General features: G+C 47.2%; 1 protein-coding gene across 4 annotated transcripts in view; it reads right to left on the bottom strand.

Moving 5' to 3' along the window:
- NUP205 (nucleoporin 205) overlaps nucleotides 1–15,464 on the bottom strand; it is a 71,462-nt gene that overhangs the window by 31,312 nt on the left and 24,686 nt on the right. For 3 of the 4 annotated variants that reach the window (XM_088459256.1, XM_088459257.1, XM_088459259.1), the window contains exons 11-19: nucleotides 14,376–14,526; nucleotides 14,046–14,251; nucleotides 10,568–10,750; nucleotides 8,610–8,657; nucleotides 8,034–8,243; nucleotides 6,987–7,086; nucleotides 6,584–6,721; nucleotides 5,683–5,872; nucleotides 3,929–4,049 (exon numbers count right to left, since the gene is read on the bottom strand). In XM_088459256.1, coding sequence (XP_088315382.1) covers nucleotides 3,929–4,049; nucleotides 5,683–5,872; nucleotides 6,584–6,721; nucleotides 6,987–7,086; nucleotides 8,034–8,243; nucleotides 8,610–8,657; nucleotides 10,568–10,750; nucleotides 14,046–14,251; nucleotides 14,376–14,526 — 1,347 coding nt within the window. The remainder of the gene's footprint in view (nucleotides 1–3,928; nucleotides 4,050–5,682; nucleotides 5,873–6,583; nucleotides 6,722–6,986; nucleotides 7,087–8,033; nucleotides 8,244–8,609; nucleotides 8,658–10,567; nucleotides 10,751–14,045; nucleotides 14,252–14,375; nucleotides 14,527–15,464) is intronic. The other variant, XM_088459258.1, reaches the window with a different exon arrangement.

Below are 15,464 nucleotides of genomic sequence, written 5' to 3'. Positions count from 1 at the left end.
GTGATGTCAGTGGGAGTGATTTTGGCACTGATCGAGCCAAAATCAATACTGGCCTTGCGGCTGGGAAACCCGACCACAGGGTTTCACTCGCAAGTCCGATGGTCGCGATGGTCAAGACCATCGCAACCATCTTGTTGCACGCTCGTATATGCTGTGGGTGGTGATCCACAGCTATACGAGCGTCCAGGAGGATGCTCCATATTAATGGAGGAGGGCCCTGATTCAGAGCGAGCGCTCTGGTCAGAGCGTCCGGCTCTGAATCAGGGCCATAGTATGTATGCATGCAGGCAGTTTTGCAATTCCGCCTGTGCAGATATAGTAATGCACAGGGGGCATCACGCCTCCTGTGCATTACTTATCCGAGCTGCGTTGTCCAACGCAGCATCGGATAATCTGTGTACCATCGGCCGGCTGCGGTGACCCTTGGGGGGGTCACGTAATCGGTCGCCGCAGTTTAGAGGAAGAGGCCAGGAAATCTCAGTCAGCCGACGGAGACCGTGGCTTCTTCCCTCTCCCGCAACGGCGACGACATGCCTCCCTGCCCACACGCGGCAGCAAACTGTCAATCACTGACAGTCTGCTGCCAGTCTGCGAGCGAGGTAGCAGGACCCATTCTGCACACTCGCAGAATGGGTCCTGCACCTGCGCAGTTTCCCAAACATCGGGAATCTGCGTGCACTACTGAATCAGGTCTTACATTTGAGAAACAATGGTATAGACTAAATGTCAGTTGGGTAGCCCCCATTAGTCAGGGAACAGGTGCTAAGCTGCCTGGGGTATGCATCTCACTCCCAGGGCCCAGAACTACAGAGCCACTGTCCTGGAGAGCGGAGCCCCTTATGCTTTACCTCCACCAGACCACTTGGGCTGCAGAGGACTAACGGTGCCCTCCTTCTGGGGAGCAGCAATGAAACAATGGGTGAGATATACAGTCAGGTGCATATATATTGGAACATTGACAGAATTTTCATATTTTGGCCTCTGTTCACCACCACAATGGCTTTGAAATGAAACAAACAAGATGTGCTTTAACTGCAGACTTTCAGATTTAATTTGAGGGTAATTACATCCAAATCAGGTGAACGGTGTAGGAATTACAACGGTTTCTATATGTGCCTCCCACTTTTTAAGGGGCCAAAAGTAATGGGACAAACTAAACAATCCTAAATCTAACTTTCACTTTTTAATACTTTGTTGCAAATCCTTTGCAGGCAATTACAGCCTGAAGTCTGGAACGCATAGACATCACCAGACGCTGGGTTTCATCCCTGGTGATGCTCTGCCAGGCCTCTACTGCAAATGTCTTCAGTTCCTGCTTGTTCTTGGGGCATTTTCCCTTCAGTTTTGTCTTCATCAAGTGAAATGCATGCTCAATCGAATTCAGGTCAGGGGATTGACTTGGCCATTGCATAACATTCCACTTTTTAGCCTTAAAAAACTCTTTGGTTGCTTTTGCAGTATGCTTCGGGTCATTGGGCCTGATTCAGACCCACTCGCGAGCGGCTGCCCGCTCGCAAGTGGGTCGATGTTAAGTCCTTCGCTCGTTGTGTCCGATCAAAGGGGGCGTGCTGTCAATGTTGATTGACAGCACGCCCCCTTTGGTGGGCGTACCTCCCTGACGGGGGCGTTCCCACGGGAACGCCTCCCGTCAGAAGCCGGCCCACTGACATCACTAGTGATGTCAGTGGGAGTGATTTTGGCTCTGATAGAGCCAAAATCACTCCGGAGCTTGCGGTTGAAAACCTCAACCGCAGGCTCCGGCTCGCAATTTCGATGGTCGCGATAGTCTCGACCATCGCGGCCATCACAAAGCACGCTCGTATAGCCTGTGGGTGGTGACCCACAGCTATACGGGCGTCCGGGAGGACGCTCCATGAAAATGGAGCCCGGCCCTCATTCAGAGCGTACGGCTCTGAATGAGGGCCATTGTCGATCTGCACTGTGAAGCGCCGTCCAATGAGTTCTGAAGCATTTGACTGAATATGAGCATATATGCCCAAAACACTTCAGAATTCATTCTGCTGCTTTTGTCAGCAGTCACATCATCAATAAATACAAGGGAACCAGTTCCAATGGCAGCCATACATGCCCACGCCATGACACTACCACCACCATGCTTCACTGATGAGGTGGTATGTTTTGGATCATGAGCAGTTCCTTTCCTTCTCCATATTCTTCTCTTCCCATCACTCTGGTACAAGTTGATCTTTGTCTCATCTGTCCATAGGATGTTGTTCCAGAACTGTAATGGCTTTTTTAGATGTTGTTTGGCAAACTCTAATCTGGTCTTCCTGTTTTTGAGGCTCACCAATGGTTTACATCTTGTGGTGAACCCTCTATATTCACTCTTGTGACGTCTTCTCTTTATTGTTGACATTGACACATATACACCTACCTCCTGGAGAGTGTTCTTGATTTGGCCAACTGTTGTGAAGGGGTTTTTCTTCACCAGAGAAATAATTCTTCTGTCATCCACCACAGTTGTTTTCCGTGGTCTTCCGGGTCTTTTGGTGTTGCTGAGCTCTCCGATGCGTTCTTTCTTTTTAAGACTGTTCCAAACAGTTGATTTGGCCACACCTAATGTATTTGCTATCTCTCTGATGGGTTTGTTTTGATATTTCAGCCTAATGATGGCTTGCTTCACTGATAGTTACAGCTCTTTGGATCTCATATTGAGAGTCGACAGCAACTGATTCCAAATGCAAATGTCACACCTAGAATCAACTCCAGACCTTTTACCTGCTTAATTGATAATGAAATAACGAGGGAATAGCCCACACCTGTCCATGAAATAGCTTTTGAGTTGATAGTCCCATTACTTTTGGCCCCTTAAAAAGTGGGAGGCACATATAGAAACCGTTGTAATTCCTACACCGTTCACCTGATTTGGATGTAATTACCCTCAAATTAAATCTGAAAGTCTGCAGTTAAAGCACATCTTGTTTGTTTCATTTCAAAGCCATTGTGGTGGTGAATAGAGGCCAAAATATGAAAATTCTGTCAATGTCCCAATATTTATACACCTGACTGTAGGTGGGATTTTTTTAAGCAATATTCTGACTCCTAGGGGTGAAACATAACTCACCGCCTGTGTTATCTCTATCGCTGATAGAGAAATATATGGAGCATTCATCTGAGCAAAATCAAGTTCATACAGTCCATATTATTTTGATCAGTGGGTCCAACATAGCAAAAATCCAGGCTGCTGTGTAACGAACTTCTGTCTATTCACTGAGCTCCTCAGCAGCTTCAGAATAAAGCGGAGTACACACAATAATATTTTACACAATTTGCCTGATTCCAACGGATCAGAATGACAAATCGTCAAAATCGTGTAGTGTGTACCCACTATGTCGGCCGTTGCACGTTCCCGCGGGTTGTTAGTCGCATCGTCAGGTCGGCCTAACATGCAGCTCCGTCTGACAATGCGACTGTTGACCCCATGCTGCGGGATGCCAGTCGGTCGGCCACCGGATCGCCTAATGTGTACCAACCGCCCGATATGTCGGGAAGTCGGCGGGGGGTCGTCAGTCCCTGGGTACACACTGTTTAGAGTGTACCCAGCTTAACATGCTGAATAGAAATGATTAACAAGTGCTAATAGAAACTCAGATATATTATAATACCTTTATACTATCCTAGAATGTACACTCTTGTGTATTTATAACACCCTGCACCTGTCACAACCCGTGCTGGTCCTCTCTCCTGCCTGGGGTGTGGTTCTCTGCTCTGGTGCTTCTAGCACACTCAGCTGATGCAACAAACTGCTGAGGTACAGACCAAAGTGTGCTAGAAGCACCAGAGCAGAGAGCGACACCCCAGGCAGGAAAAGAGGGACTGCACGGGTTGTGACAGGTGCAGGGTGCTAGAATGAATACTACACAATGAAATGGATTAGCAAAGCTCATTCCCAAAACATTTCCCTTACCGGGTCCTGGGTAAAATCTCCGACAAGCTTGGCTTGGATGTTGGCATTACAGGAAATGCTACACAAGATCTTTGCGCTTTCGAATGCCAGTTCGGGGTTGTTGCTGCCGTGATAGAGATACCTGGAGAGCAAGCAGCAAATTACTTAGGTACTTCGTTTTCTTTTTCCTGGGAACTTTACAAGGTGAACCTCCCTTTCACTTACCTTGTTACTGTCTGCATGGACTAACCTGCAAAGGTCAGCGGAGTTTAAAGGCGGATAAATACTATACGATATGCTCCATGAGCGATATCGTCAGTGTTTCCCCTTGAACTCCCGGGCAAACGACATTGGGCATACACACTGAATGATGTCGTTCAGTGACGTCACCCTGCCACCACATCCCCGAACTTGCAGAATCTGATTGTCCTGCAAGTTCGGGCGATGGAAAACATTGTTAACGATCCGTGGGAGCGCACATCATTAACGATATTGTGCATACACACGGGACGATCTGAACGATATTGTTATCGTCCACTTTTATCGTCTAGTGTGTATGCCCCTTAAGGATTGTCTCGCAGACTCTGATAAATGGACAGGTGCTGAACAGTTTGCGATTTGGGTGCTCGGGTAATAGGGGTGGGGGGCTGCTAATTGTCCTCATGTCACGGCACTTATGTCACTTGCCTAAAGAACTTTGGGAAATAGACTTCAGTCAGAGCATGTGTCCCAGACTGCAGAAGTCCTGCAATTACCCAGCTCTACAGGTTGAAAGGTCAATATTATAACTTCACTTTTGTCATTGAGGCGGCTTAATCGCAATGAGCCGCTGCTCTCAAACAGCCAGATGCCTAGCAACTAGGAATCAGACTGCAGCTGTACGGTGGTACACTAATGTCGATTGCACACTCCTGGATAACCCCGGTTTAATAGGTATTCATTGCATAACTTCAGTCTTAGTTGTGTGTATTATTTCGACCTTGGTTTGTTTTTTTTGTTTTCCTTTTACTAAGATTGTTTGCTGCCTGCCCTGACCTCAAATCTGTTCGACAGCAATTTTGCCCACTTCTATTGTACCTATCGGTTGTTCTTTCAAAATTCATTATTAATTGTATACTGCATTTCACACACTCTCATATAATCAGATACAGTCTCAGTGTATGTATATGTTTAAAATGTGTGGCTGTTGGTCACTTCCACTAAATATTCCAACTAGGATTATTAACATTTATTACCCACTATTCCAATGGTTACCTTAAATTATGCTAGTAGTTGCCAATAGGTAAAGTCTGCACTAGGTGTCCCGGTTCTACCCTTTCTAATTTATGCAACTTTGGAAACATTCTTAGGGGCTTATTCGATTTCAGGCGATGCCACCTTTGTGCCACTGCAATGACTTTTATAATGGCATCAACTGCACATCAAATTGCCTGCATTATACCCGGAAATTGAGAACTTTTGTTCGCAGTCCCATAGGGCTGCATACAAGAGCAAGCAATGTCGGGGCTAGTGAAAGTACACCGTATGCATGCACTTACTCCCAGGCATTGCCTTCAATTGAATTGACCAATTGCTACGCTGAAGTCCTGGAAGAACCTTAGTACAAGCAAAGGCTTTAGGTGGCTGTTACAGGAAAAGTGAAAGGTACTGACTAAGAAATTATGGAGCGTTACTATATGATCTAAAGCAACTTGGTGATAGAACAGAGCAGTGGAGGAGGCGGAGCAGGACGTAGTTATCATGGCATATTGCTCCATACGAGATCTTTCTCCCACCTTGCGATATTCACCACGTGATCAGCTTTCTTGGATCGCGGGTTGATGCCCTGCAGCAGCTGTTCCAGCGGGGTGACAATCAGAGAGAGGTGGCTCCCCCGCAAGTAGTCCATGAAGCTATTTTCCTTCTGGAACGTCAAATTCAGGAGCATGAAACAGCACATCACCGCCTTCTCCAGGTGCTTTTTACCTGGGAACACAAAGTGCTATAATCAGCGCTGGAATAGAGCAGGAGGCATAGTATGAAGATTTTACAGCAGTCTGGCCTACGGCGGAACAACATGCAAGTGCTGCATGGTGCAAAGAGGGAAGGTGGAAGCCATAACTAGAGACGTATCGCTATAACAATGTTTGACACCTAAAATAATCAAAACTACAATGACAATAGTAGGAGATGTTGGTTTGTGATTTTTAAAAAACAGAGGACCTTTAACCTAAAGGACATAGACCTGCTGACGTTCTTACAACCACAGGAATGGAAGATTACAGATTTGTGCCATTGCCGTGTGGCACGATGCAGGGAATAGTAGGACTGAGTCAGTGTTGATGTCACAGGGCCTGACTGTATCCAACTCCTTCAAAAGGGGCAGCCAACGTTATCATGGCCCAGAGCAGGCTGTTAAGTGCATAGCGTCTATCACACTGGCTATTACTGTAGCTGCTTAATAGGCCTATTGCCCTGCTTCCTTTATAGCCTATTTTATTTTCAGTGCATGAGCCTTTCTGGGTCCGGGCACCAGACTGACTTTAGTCAAGTCCTTTAGCTTCAGTGTCGGTCAGTCTCAGCTTCCGCCACTAGAGGGCCCCCCAAGAAATCACCTTTCCTCCGCAGAGCCACCACATGCTAAAGAATCCCTTTAAATCTCTTTGTCTCTGTATCAGAAGATGCTATAGACAGTACCGGGAAATGGGACGTAGGTGTCCAGTTGGGTGACGCCCTCTTCCAGCAAGCTGAGACACAGCTCCAGCATGGGGGACTCGTTCAGGAGATGATGCATCAGACTGAAACCAGGTGGCTTGTAAGCAGCCTTCTCTTCCCCTGGAGGTAAATGTACACAATGATCAGCTTCATTCACAAAACCTGGAGCAACAAACGTAACAAAGCCTAAAATCTAACCGAAGGAACGTTTAGCATTATAACTCTACTGACATTGTTGCACTTTTCTCATTTTCACTAACATTCCTGGCTGTCATCTTGGCCACGTCTGGATAAGATGAGAAGCTATTTGCATTCTTCCGGTCATGCACAGTATGGCTAAAGGGACTACATGCCTGCTCTAAGATTGAGAAGGGAATACACCTGCCTTGCATCTCCACAATCTGGTCCACAAAGTCTTCAGGTTGTGGCTCGTAATCTCTCAGGAGCTTGTAAAAGACGTCAAGAACAGCTTCCGCCACCTCCCACTGCGAGGAACAATCAAAATGCAATTTAGTAACAGTCATAAGAGCATACAAAGCACCTTGTGGTCTAGGAAATCATGACCCAATAGAGAAGAGGTTTTTGCAGAGAAAAGAAAAAAATAATTTAGCTGTGTATATTACAGGCTCACTATATTTATTAGATATTGAAACAAGAGCTAAAAACCCGACACGTATTGTTTATTTGGTAGAGATCCAATACGAAACTAAAGTAAAATAAAATCACTTAACTCACACGAGATGTTTATGGGATCAGCAGGGTCAGGCATTGAATCCATTAAATGTCACATACAAAAAGCAGCACGGTGACACAGTGTTTAGCATTGCTGCCTCACAGCACTGGGGTCAGGAGATTGTATGTTCTCTCCGTGCTGCCCTGGGTTTACATTAAGTGCTCTGGTTTCCAGGCACAGATGCGGCCTTATCTAACTAAATCCATATGGGTTGTCCCACTCACAGAAGGTGACCCTGAAGTAGAATGTTTGGTATCGCTCTTTCTTTTAGAACATTTATCATAAGAGCTTTGCTTTCGTTGGAGACCACAGAATAGACAGTGAAGAATGACAGCAACCCCAGCCTTGGAGACTGGCGTTTGTTGTCACAATTGTCTAACTCAAATTGGCAAAGGGATAGCCCTTCTTGAGGCGGTCATCGCCCAAAACATTCAAAGGAGCGACCAACTGTTTTGGCAACAGACCTATCTGTCCAACTTTGTGAGGTGTTTGTTCTGGAATGCCTGTGAATGGAATTGTGCAAACAGTCTCAGGACATCCAAAAGAGAACGGACAACCGTTACCGTAAAATTTATTTAAAGAGGTCATTATTCTTCTGGCATAAATACCCATTGCTGTATATAAATTGATTCAGAAATAGTATGTTAAGCTGTACTAAGATTTGGTACAAAGATATAATGCTAGGAAGGCAACATTTACCTTTTCCGCAGGCCTCCTGTACGCTCTGGTGCGGAACTGAAGAAAAACGGCATCGCGGAGAAAATGGAGGTACGGCTCAAAGCCGGGAGCTCTTAAACCAGCCCCAAGATTGGACGGAAATGAGGCTTCCACCAAGGTGCCGATCAGCTGGCAGAAAGTTCGTGTAAGCGGGTACTCCTCAAACCGGGACTCAATCTCATTCAGTTCAACCTGTGCAAAATTAGCGGTATTTACAACATTGTAGGCTTTAGTACACGAGAATATTCATGGGTGAAGACATCAGAGTTCTCTGTTCAAATCTATTAAAAGGGAAAGCAGCCTCATGTAGCTTAAACTGGCTCCTGCAATGTGGGGATTGCGTTCCACTCAGAGCCGGAGATGGCCTCACTGTTACTGTGGATGTACAATTTTACCATGCCAGGAACTCAATGATGTCCAGTACAATGGTGGGAGGGGGGCGGAGAATATTTATAGTGACAAAGATTTACTGGTCTTTAATAGTTAAACTCAAGAGCGTCTCTAAACTATATTAATGAAAAAGTTTATTCACATTGATAGCGGAGAACACAGACGAACCTCAATTCCTGCTGCCCGTCTTCCAGGTGGTCTCACAGTTTGCAAAATCTGCGGAGCAATTTGAGAAGCTGTTGGCAAATACTTTTGAGTACAATTACAACCGCAAGAATATGAAACAGATGAAAGGTGCAGGGTACTATGGTGAATTGTACAAATAGACGCATTTCACAAACACTGACCTTTGTGTTTCTTCTTGTGGATTAAACTAATGAATGAAAGAAACATTGTATAAAAGATGTCACTGGGTAGACGATAATGGCAGCTCAGATGACTGCGGGGCATTATTTCACTACTCAGAGGCAGGTCAGCATTATCTCTTTAATGACCCGACGCATTTTACACATTTCATGACCAGAACAAATGTTCCAATTTTGCTAGGTGCCAGTTGAACTGCTTTATATGCCCATGGTGGTGTTGACCATAGCAACCAATCAGAATAGGTATATCATTTTCTAGGATGCAATATAGAACTGATAGAATTTGATTGGTTGCCAAGGGCAACATAACCACTTTTCACTTTGAGAAGATTTAGTAGATCTATCCCAGAGGATCTCAAACTCGATCCTCAGGACCCCACACATTTTCCAGGTCACCCAGCAGGTGCACAGGTGTAGTCATTACTCACCGACATTTTAAAAGATCCACAGGTGGAGCCAATTATTTCACTTGTGATTCTGTGAGGAGACCTGGAAACCATGCACTGTTTGGGGTCCCGAGGACCGCGTTTGAGAACCTGTGATCTATCCCATATAATACATGGGACCCCTCTTACTATGGGAAAATCCAGTCCAGCATGATGTAACGCCTGCCGTACCGGAGGGTTTAAAAACTGGGATCTGACAACTTCTTTTACTGGGCGATGGAATCAAACTAACTTAAAAATTGTAATGTCTTCCAGAAGTGAATAGGGTTGGGTATGGGATGGCGTCGCTCGGGATCCCAGTGGTCAGAATGCAGCCATCCCAAAAGGTTTAGGATACCAACACCTGTCAGTCAGTATCCTAACCCTCCCCCTCTCTCTCCCCCCTTACCCCTAACCCTTCCTCCCCGCTGCCTAAACCTAACCTCCCCCTAATGCCTAAACCTAACCTCCCCCTAATGCCTAAACCTAACCCCCCCTGCACCCCAAACCTAACCCTCCATCCCAGTACCTAATCCTCCCCCTAGTGCCTAAACCTAACCCTCCCCTTACTCCTAACCCTCCCTCCCTGCTGCCTATACCTAACCTCCCCCCTAGTGCCTAAACCTTACGCCCCCCTGCACCCTAAACCTAACTCTCCACCCCAGTACCTCTCCCCTCTGGTGCCTAAACCTAACCCTCCCCTCTGGTGCCTAAGCCTAACCCTCCCCTCTGGTGCCTAAGCCTAACCCTCCCCTCTGGTGCCTAAGCCTAACCCTCCCCTCTGGTGCCTAAGCCTAACCCTCCCCTCTGGTGCCTAAGCCTAACCCTCCCCTCTGGTGCCTAAGCCTAACCCTCCCCTCTGGTGCCTAAGCCTAACCCTCCCCTCTGGTGCCTAAATCTAGTAAACCTAACCCCCCCTCCCCGCACCCTAAACCTAACCCTCCCCTTAGTGCCTAACCCCAGTACATATCGTCGGGATGCTGGCGCTGGGATTCTGACAGGTGTCAGGATTCTGCCAACGGCATTGTAAGTGCCGGCATCCCGCACATCGGGATATTGACCGCATCCCAGTGAATAAAACACACCACAAGTGGTCTTCACATACAAGATTTGTTATGTACTCTTTTCATTGGTAGCTGTGTTCATAATATAACTCTGTACCAATAGTAGAAGCACAAGGGCGCCACGATTGAAGGATTCGAGATGGAGTAAAAAATGTTCCTGCTTCCTATACGTTTTGTTTTACCCCACAAAGAAAAGTAGACTTCTGCCCTTTTGACAAACAGATCTTATTTATTCTCTTTCAAAAGCTACTGAAAAGCTTTTGATCACCTACCTGTGTATACTCCAAGGATTGCCAGAGAGAAGCGGCTATTTCTGGAGATTTACCAAATGCAGCCAGTGTTTTCAGCAGCTCCGCCTTCAGGATGGGAGAGATACTACACTGCAGCAAGCCCAGAATCACAACCACTGGCGTCCACTGGGCGTGATCACAAAGAGCCAGGCGGGCACTCTCACTCTAATAATAAAAAATCACAAATAGTCACATTATAAACACCCAATGTCAATTGCAGTTAATAAGGGAAGAAAAAGAATCAGGGTCGCCGTTTGCCAGAGCACTAGCTCTCCTCCCCTGACTTCAACCCCTATCTCCAGCTGTGTCTCTGCCATTTCCTCCTGGATGTCCCAATGCTTTCTTAAACTGAATAGGTCTAAGGCTGAGCTGTTCATCTTCCCACCCTCCCAAATGCCCTCACCCTCCTCAATGTAATTATCTATTGACAGCACCACCATCTCCTCTAGCCCCAAAGTGCGCTCTCTTGGCCTCCCATCTTGGTACGACTACTCCAGCACCTTCAAACCACACATTCAGCACCTCTCGCAGTCCTGCCGCTTCCATCCTAGAAATATCTCCAGGATCGGACCCTCTCTCACCCTGGAGGCAACTAAGACCCTCATCCACTCACTGGTCATCTCCAGATTGGACTATTGTAACCTCCTCCTATCTGGCCTCCCCAACTCCCATCTCTCTCCTCTCCACTCTGTCCTCAATGCTGCTGCCCGGCTCATCTTCCTCTCCAAACAATCTACATCTGGCGTCCCTCTCCTACAAGCCGTACACTGCCCCCCCCCCCCCCCCGCCCCCCTCACCTTCAGAACCCGATTCAAGATTCTCACTCACTTACAGAGCCCTCAACTAATCCTCTCCTATTTACATCTCCGACCTTCTTCTCCCTTCACACTCCCACCCGCCCACTTCGCTCCACAACACCAACACCTGTCAGTCAGTATCCTAACCCTCCCCCTCCCCTTAGCCCTAACCCTTCCTCCCCACTGCCTAAACCTAACCACACTCCCAACCGCCCACTTCGCTCCACAAATGCACGCCGCATCTCCTGCCAACTGATCACTTCCTCCCACTGCCGCCTCCAAGATTCTGCCTGTGCCGCTCCCTACCACTGGTATGCTCTCCCTATCAGACTCTCTACAAAACTCAAGACCCACTTATTAATTAAAGCCATCCGGCTCTCATCCCACTGCCCCAAGCTCATGGCTCTCTCCCCCCTCCAGGTCACCCGTTGGCCCCTCCACTATAGATTGTAAATTTTGCCGAGCAGGGCCCTCTTCCCTCATGTGCTTTTCCTTCCCTCACTTACACCATCATCTACTCACTGGCAACAACAGCGACAAACCTTTGGTTCGGCCGCGCCGCAGCTGGATTTGGGTATTATGACCGCTGATGAACCAATGTTTATAAACTTTGTCCATGTCCTGCAATGTTCTATACTGCAAGTCACTTTTCTGTGTGTGTTCATACAGTTCCTGTTTATGTACCCTGTAAGGCGCTGCAGAGCCCTTTGTGGCTCTACAGAAATACAGGATAATAATAAATCATCTCTTCTATAAATCTTAAATTTGCTTAACATGTGTACGTGAATAGGTCAGTCAGCTGCCGTGATAACAGAGTCCTGACTACGCTTAAAGCAAGGGGGGGGGCGTAAATATGGAGAAGGCTTTGGTTAATCTAGTTTATAATAGCCATAAATAAAAGGCAGACCCTGCATTCTTGGGGTGGCTGAATTCGGAAATACTGCTAAACTACTGACAGGAGAGTTACCTCCCCAATGGTGAAACAGGAGGAAGCGTGTAACAGCTGGGGCATAAAGTGTAGTGTAGTAACGTGGTCACTTTTAAAACGAACTCCAAAATCTTAAAACCTATATCTCTCTATTAGCCATTGGTTACCATGGACTAGTTGCGGGCAGCCGTGGAAGCCTACCTTATGCTGATGCGAGAATCTGTAGGGCTAAGGCAGGGAATTGAGCACCTGCAAGCGGAAACCCGCGCCGCTCACCGATTTTACGTCATCTACAGCAACACTATTTATTTATTATTGGTACTTGCACCAGGCCCATGCTAGGTGCAAGAGATCTGGTTCCCTTCTCGGTACGCACCACTCAGAATCTCACAGAGCTATATATATATATACTCGTCCATAACGCTGGCATGACACCCACAACAAGTCAATGAGGTTCCACGTGCTCACATAGTCGATTCCCCAAAACGCCCAATTTCATGGAAAGACAGATCCGAGCGAGTTCCATCTGACGCGGAATCCGCGCACAGAGACCCGTCCAACTCACAATCAGCCCTGATGCATGCAAATTCTATGCACAGACCGACTGCCTGATGCAGGGTACGTCGGAATGCCTTCCTTATAGATGGCAGCCTGCTTGGCATCCTTAGACAAGGGGCACATGGGGGCAATAACAGTGTTCATTCTAGCACCCTGCATCTGTCACAACCCGTGGTTTTCTGCTTTCCTGCCTGTGGTGTCGCTCTGGTCTGTATCTCAGCAGTTTGTTGCATCAGCTGAGTGTGCTAGAACCACCAGAGCAGAGGGTGACATCCCCAGGCAGGAAAGAGGAACTGCAAAACCTGTGACAGGTGCAGGGTGCAAGAATGAACAGTACAATAATGTTCCGTTTTATGTCGTTACTTCAAAATAACAATATGGGATAGGCCTTTCTGAGGGTATACAATTTACATTGGACAAAATGAATTCAGTAACCCCCCTAGTGAGACTTTCACATGGGGGCTCACATATTCCGATCGATATATAGAAAAATTCATGAGTCTACTAGTAAACTAACCCATGCCTGGCGGTTGGAATCCCGACAGCGGCATCCCGGCAGAGGAGGAAATCCCGATCGTCCTAAGGTAAGTATTGTCTAACCTAATTCTACCCCCTAACCCTAACCTTCCCCCCCAGTGCCTAAACCTAACCCCCCCCTTCCCCCGCCGCCTAAACCTAAGTCCCCCGGGGGGGGGGGGGTGCCTAACCCTAACCCCCCCTCCCCTAGCCTAAACCTAACCTCCCGGGGGGGTTCCTTACCCTAAGTCCCCCCCCCCCCCCGGGAACCCTAAACCTAACCCTATCCGCGCTCGGGGTTCCCTTCGATCACGATGCCAGGCGCCGGTCTCCCGGTGTTGGTAAAATGACAGGCGTCTAAATCCCTCGCCGGGATTAAGCAGTCGGGATTAGGTCCGCCGGCTTCCTGACTGCATACCAAGCGAACACATATTGCAAGAATGAATCTCCCGAGTACTGGAGTGAGTATCAGGCGCTAGCCAATACAAACACTGCTTAAATATCTGGTCACCTGGCTGTACTTAAGCATAATATAATGACTGCAATATACTTTACAACGATTCACAATTACAGATAAATTAATAGTATACCACCCGAAAGCAGAGGATAAAAAATATTCTTAACCACCCAGATCAGCAATTGAAATGCCAAGGATGCCTACCCATTCAATGACCGTCGTCGTGAGCTGCAGATAAGCAACGAGTCCATCCATCTCGCGCTGGGTGATGCCCCTGAGTGGCGGGTGACGGTGGTGGATGCTGTCGGCACTCGGCAAGTCCCTCCGTAACTGTTCGTGGTACAGCATCAGGGAGTGGAAGAAGTGTTCCCAGGAAACGGGGCTGCCCCCAGCTGCCTGTAAACTCTCTGCTGGGATCAAAAGTAACAACGTTCGGATGAGTCGGGTACTTCTCCCGGCATCTGATCCTGCGACAGTACACAAAAGGCTGCTCAGATTACAGCACAAGAGAGCATTACATTATACCTAACTCACCATGGCCGCTGCCGTTAGCCTTGAGAAAGCTGAAGCAAAAATGGGCGCACTGGGGGCCACTGGCCAGACCCTGCAGCATCTTCAGATAAGGAATGTACAGCGTGGCCGGTAACAGGTCACTCATTTGTCTCACAAACTTGGACAGCAGGACCTGCAAAGAGAGGACGACGGTGAGGAAGCCATTGCCAAATAACCAATACAAAACCTACAGGCATTGCACTGAATGTAAAAGAAAAGCCGGGATCCGATACTCATGTACAGGTAGTGCAGAGGATCTTTACACAGGAACTGCAGTCTAAGTATGACAGATCAGTCTGCTTGGACCAAAAGAGCAATATACTAATTAATAGATGATAGAGTAAAAATGTTTTCTTGGCAAAATAGCACAAACACAAACGATTGTAGCCATCTAATGATCTCCCCACTGTGCAGTTAGAAGTACTGCGGTAAGCACTAACAAGGGTCCCATTTCTGCCAATCCGATCCGATGCACAAATTGATGGCCATCGATGATGGGTGTTACGTTGGTAGATCGGGGGAAATTTAACACGTACATCTAACCATTTTCGGTTCGGGGAAATCGATTTTTTTCAACATGTTGAATATTCCAGATTTCCTGACCCCGCCATCGGTAGAACGGGGCAATTGCAGCGATAGCAGCGATATGTACGGGCCCCTTTAGTCGGTGGGAGTCCTGCGGTGTAACGGTTGGGATTCTCACATGGGCCTTCCCGGCCCAGACAGGAAGAGGGAAGCGGACACCTGAACACGGCAGGTCAAGGCTGCACTTAGATGTTGGGTTGTCCAGCCAAGGATGCCCCTCTGTCACTGAGGTGTAACAATAAATGGAGCAGAAGGGACAGGGACACATACACTGGTGGCCAAAATTGCGGACATTTTGAAATTTGAATGTTTATCAACTTCGAATGCTTATAAAAACTGTTACACTTACACATGCAGTGCAAGGATTCATATATCAAATGAAAGGAAATTTAATGCTGAATTCAACACAATAAACAGAGGTCAAATATTTGCATTACAAGGGAAGTTATGCAGTGAAATCAACATTTAGGACAGTAACATCATAAG

Source organism: Taudactylus pleione, unplaced genomic scaffold, assembly GCF_031769625.1.
Source record: "Taudactylus pleione unplaced genomic scaffold, aTauple2 ptg000903l, whole genome shotgun sequence".
Lineage (NCBI taxonomy): Eukaryota > Metazoa > Chordata > Amphibia > Anura > Myobatrachidae > Taudactylus > Taudactylus pleione.
Note: the sequence above shows the minus strand (reverse complement) of the source record. Positions and strands in the feature narration are given on the sequence as shown.